Source organism: Apaloderma vittatum, unplaced genomic scaffold, assembly GCF_000703405.1.
Source record: "Apaloderma vittatum isolate BGI_N311 unplaced genomic scaffold, ASM70340v1 scaffold6304, whole genome shotgun sequence".
Taxonomy (NCBI): domain Eukaryota; kingdom Metazoa; phylum Chordata; class Aves; order Trogoniformes; family Trogonidae; genus Apaloderma; species Apaloderma vittatum.
Window position 1 is genome coordinate 28506 of NW_009714231.1, and position 5055 is coordinate 33560.

The following is a 5055-nucleotide window of genomic DNA, read 5'->3' on the forward strand; positions in this document are numbered from 1 at the left end:
GCTTGTAACCCTTGTCACGGCTTGAAACTGTCACCTGGGTCACTTCCCGAGTATCGCAGGACTCATGGGAGAAAAAAAATTGAGCAAATAATACACCTAGGAATGTTTTGTTAGACTCCTCCGGTTTTAATAATGTATTTATCATGTGGGTGTAGCCTAGGTAATAAAAATTCATCTTTCCCTCTTTTCTGTGACCATAAATGACTGATCTGGTTCCAGATGAACAAAAATGTGAGCAATCCGGTTGGAGATCCTGACTCTAGATGCTATCAGCTCCGCCGAGCATAGGAGTGTTTTTATGATGCTGTGTGGCAGCTGATACAAAATTTTCCTGGCAGAGCTCAAAAGGCCGTACTTCTTGTACCAATTCGTGGGAACCGGGAAGCAAAAATGACTTTCTGCAGTTTTACACCCTCAGCTCAATGAACAGCAAAAGTGAAGCCTCTGAATCTTCACAGTTGTTAGTTTTAAAATAAGATTTTGCTGGGTGTCGTATCTGGCTGAGAATAACTCTGGGGGTTTGCTTTCTCTTTCCAGCATTGCTGCAATTTCGTTAAGTTACTCAACCTCCTTGTTTGCAAAATGTGCTTTTAATTATGGAGCTGTCTCATCCTAAAGTTGCTTACCTGGGTATGCCCCGAGCAGGCAGCTGAGGAGGCACAAACCCCACGGCAGAGCAAACGGGGTTTATTTATCCCCAGGCTGGGCTAACTGAACAGGGCAGACTTGTAAAATAATGTGATGAGCTACGAAATGTCGTAATTCTCTCTGGAAGTAAGATTAATCTGTGTCTTTTCCTCTCCCAGGCCCGAGCTGGAATCATTAGCACTGTAGAGGTTCTAAAAGTCATGGAAGCTTTTGTGAATGAGCCCAATTATACTGTGTGGAGCGACCTCAGCTGTAACCTGGGGATTCTCTCGACTCTCTTGTCCCACACAGACTTCTATGAGGAAATCCAGGTGTTCGTGAAAGATGTCTTTTCACCAATAGGGGAGAGACTGGGATGGGACCCCAAGCCTGGAGAGGGTAGGAAACTCGTGCTGTCAAATCCACTCGTCGTCTTGGAAAACTCGTGTGTAAATAAGCCATCGAAATTTTTGGCAAAGGGAGGAGAGAAGGAAGAGGAGCCTGGAGCAGGCATGGGGGTGTATTTTTATACTTAAGAACAGACTAATGCAAAGCCCCAAACAGCCCTCTGTTAGTGGGCATAAGTCAGAATGGTAAAACGTTTCCCTACCTGGTCGCTGACTGATAACAATTCTCTGCTTTAGCTTTGCATCTGAGTACATGAAACTTCTCAGGCTGCAGGGATGGAGAGCCGTGTGCGTGCGTGTTTACTTGTCCTGGTCGGTCCTGTCGTAGAAGCAAACGGTCGATATTACTGACTCGGCTCAGGTGACAGGCCTAGCCTGTTGTGTTTGAGCCGGAATCATCTTCTGCTGACCCTCTTGCCTTAAAAGAAAAAGAATTTATTCTTCAGTTGGCAGCAAGGAGAGCAAGAAGAGGCTTAGTTTCTTTAGATATCCTCAAGCATATGCAAAGATTGTTCCACGGCGCTGCCCTGACCACTCTAGGTGGAAGAACACTTAACTGCTGAATTATGTCTCCGAACAATTAATTTATTTTTTTTTCCCTCCTACTCACTCACTAGGTCATCTAGACGCCCTTCTGAGAGGTCTGGTCTTGGGCAAACTAGGAAAAGCTGGCCACAAGCCAACGTTAGAAGAAGCCCGACGCCGATTTAAGGACCATGTGGAAGGAAAACACTTGCTGTCAGCTGATCTGAGGAGTCCTGTAGGTTACTGTGTAATTCTGGTTCCCAAAAGCCTGTCCCCTGTGTGTGCTGAACTCCTGTATTTCCAAGAATAGGGAAGCTAGAGGAAACCAGTGGCATGGTATGAGACTAACTGGTTTTGGCAGAGGTGGTGAGAGCTTGGATAAATCCAGTTATGAAGAAAATGATACCGGGGAGCATGATAGAAACATCCCTGTGTTTCTTGCCTCAAGTAAAGCCTCGTCTGTCCTGGCCAGTACTTAAAAGCTCAGCTGTACCCACACTGACTGCCAGGGAAGAATTCTGGTCTCTTGACAGTGCAGCTCTTCAGCTTTTGAAAGGTTTTTTAAGTGCAGCGTTGAGCCTGAGCTGCCTCCTGCTCATTCGCATCGATCCGTGAGCAGCCCGCAGGTTTAAGAGCACGGTGGTCAACTGCAGGGATCGGCAGAGCTCTGCGGTGTCAGCTCAGCCCTGCAGAGCACCGAGTCTGTGGTGGATGTGGATTGAAGCACTTACTAGCTCAGTGTCGTGTGTTTCTTGTTGTGATCTTTTGCTGTGGTTGGCATTAGCAAAATTATGCTGAAATTGAGGAGGAGGAGCTAAAGGAGTCGATCAGTCTTTAAAATCCAGTCTTAAAACATAGAAAGGTTGAGCGCCCCATGTCTGCCAGATCTGTTCACTTGTCTGAAATCTAACCCAAGCACGGAGAAATTGTTGCATTTCTAAGGGTGAGGTTACTGAAAGGCCTTCCTTGTCTCATGCTCTGTCGTAGGTCTATGTCACTGTTTTGAAGCACGGAGACAGCACGACTTTAGACACGATGCTGAAGGTGAGTGCACGCTCTGTCGTGAATGAAAAGCTTCAATGCTGTGCCCCACAAGCTCGTTTGAGATGCAGTTAATCTGCAGCCGGGCTGCAGGGAGGGCGTGGACGCTCCTCGGTGGCTTCACGGTGTGAAATTGCCATCTAGTGGCTCGTTGCCTTTTCCGTTGCTCGGAGGCACGGTCCCGCTTGACCTTCTGTGTAAACAGTGGGGAAGACGAGTTTATTAATAACGGTGCTTTCTGCTGATGGACTCTTAACGAGCTCCATAATGGGCAGGATGATTCATGAGCGAGCTCAGCTGGTCACACGTGAGGTCTGAAGACTAATCCAGCAGCTCTGGCGCGCGCGGCGGCGCCGGGGAGGAGGTCGGCGTTTAACGCCGTGCGCTAACGTTCTTCGCTTTGGCTTTGAAGCTTCACAAGCAAGCGGACATGCAGGAGGAGAAGAACCGAATTGAACGAGTTCTTGGAGCCATCTCTCAACCAGAACTGATTCAAAAAGTTCTCACCTTTGCACTTTCAGTAAGTTCCTGGGAAGGCTGCTACTTCTTCACCTCGTGGGAATGGTGAGGGCGTTCGGAGCACTTGGTGATGTAACGCACGGGAAGAGGGGGAAGAGCCCGAACGATTAAATCCTTGACCTGTATCTTAAAGTTTGGGGTGGAGGGAAAAAGCTGTCGTTGATGGGTTTGGCGTAGAAATGCTTAAAGCCAGTTCAGGGTAGAGCTGCATAAAGCCAGTGGGGCCGTATTTGTTGAAACGGTCTTGAACCTTTATCTCTGTTTTCCCCCTCAGGAAGAGGTACGTCCCCAGGACACGGTATCTGTTATTGGTGGAGTAGCTGGAGGCAGCAAGCAAGGGAGGAAAGCTGCTTGGAAATTTGTAAGGGACAATTGGGAGGAACTTTATAATCGATACCAAGGTGGATTCTTAATATCCAGACTAATAAAGGTACGTGCGGGCGGGAGAAAAGTCAGCTTCCACGTACATGTCCGAAAGGAAACTGTTACATTTCAAATGCCAGATGCTTGCCCTTGGTTAATATTTTTTTTTTTTTCCCCTTCAGCTAACAGTGGATGGATTCGCAAATGATAAAATGGCCGCTGAAGTTAAGGTAAGAAATTTTAATTAAAGAGGCGATTAACTTGATCTGTGGCAAGACTGTGAGCACCTGACAGAAGAGCCACGAGTTTCTGTGCGGGTTTTGGTTTCGGACTGTGGCTCTGCCTGCTTTGACTGTTGCCTAGTCCCCAAATTTCATGGCTTTAGCTCGAGTTGTTTTATTGAAATGTCTTAAACTGGCATTTTCACAAAGTAACGCGCACCTTCTAGCCCCTCTTGACTTGGGGGCTTAGGCTCTGGTTTTGGTTCAGTTTTAGAGAATATGTTCAGGTTTTATTATTTACTCATTGCCTGCACTTTTACAGGGACTTCTTGGAAGGGGAAACTTGAAAATATGGTCCTTAACGATCACTTTGCTGTTAGGAAAACGCTCAGGAGGAATTCTTATTTCCAAGATAAGCTGAGCCATGAGCTCTGTTTATCCTTTATCACCTGGTGATCTCTTCTTAGAAAATATTTAGTAGCATAAGTGATTTTACAGAGAAATCTTACACGATAGTTGTTTGTTGGGTTTTTTTCCCCATGAAAAACACTTTGCAAAACATTTACCAGAACAATCCTCCACAACTAGAAGAGAACTGCCTGAGAGAGCGCACCGAGCCTTTAGCTGCAGTACTTAACGTGTCTGAGCCTCGGGGTCACCCTGTGGCGTGAGGTGATGTGCCAAATTCTGGGGAGAGCCTGTTGCACGGAGCTGGAGGGGAGGACTCCTGGCCCTGCCAGCTTTCCTCCAGCCTTGAACCGACGGCAGAGAGCAGAGGCCCAGCGGGCTCTGCTGCGCTTTCTCCAGCCGTTTGCGGGGCATGGATGCTGTTGATTCTGGAGGAAGAAACGTGAGACTATTCAGCAAAACTCTGTGGAGGTCATTGTGCAGCTGGCACAGGGCCTAGGTAGAACGCTGAGACATCTGATACCCAGACAAATGCTTTTGCAAAATGCCCTTCGGCTTCCCTTAGTGTCTTCTTCCAAGTATCCAGAAATACCCGCTTGATTTGCTGCTCGCTTGGCGCCTCCCCGGCAGGGCCTGAATTCATCCCTTCGAGTGGCACTCGCTGTCCCTGGCAGCGAGGACAAGACCGGGCGGGCGGCAGCGACCGGGCTCGTTTGGAGCCGCGCTCTGTGGTTTTCCCTGAGCAGAGGAGCGGAGGCGTTTTGCTCTTCCCACTCTGCGCCGGGATCACCCGTCTTGGAAGCGAATTTTTTCTGATGCCGGTGCGAGCGGACGGCACGAGGGCCATAATTCACAAAAAGCGCTCCCGTCCAACTTGGGGAGATCCGTCAGCTTGCAAATATAACCTTGTCTTCACAAGGTTTAACAAGGCCAAGTGCCGGGTC

General features: G+C 48.2%; 1 protein-coding gene across 1 annotated transcript in view; it reads left to right on the forward strand.

Moving 5' to 3' along the window:
- The window catches only part of LOC104273346 (puromycin-sensitive aminopeptidase-like), a gene marked incomplete at both ends in the record, with an annotated part of 24382 nt that extends 20670 nt beyond the window's left edge, over positions 1-3712 (forward strand). Inside the window, 6 exon segments of the mRNA XM_009868660.1 lie at positions 807-1026; positions 1652-1794; positions 2547-2603; positions 3013-3120; positions 3394-3549; positions 3665-3712. Coding sequence (XP_009866962.1) covers positions 807-1026; positions 1652-1794; positions 2547-2603; positions 3013-3120; positions 3394-3549; positions 3665-3712 — 732 coding nt within the window.
- Between the last annotated feature and the right edge of the window lie 1343 nt (positions 3713-5055).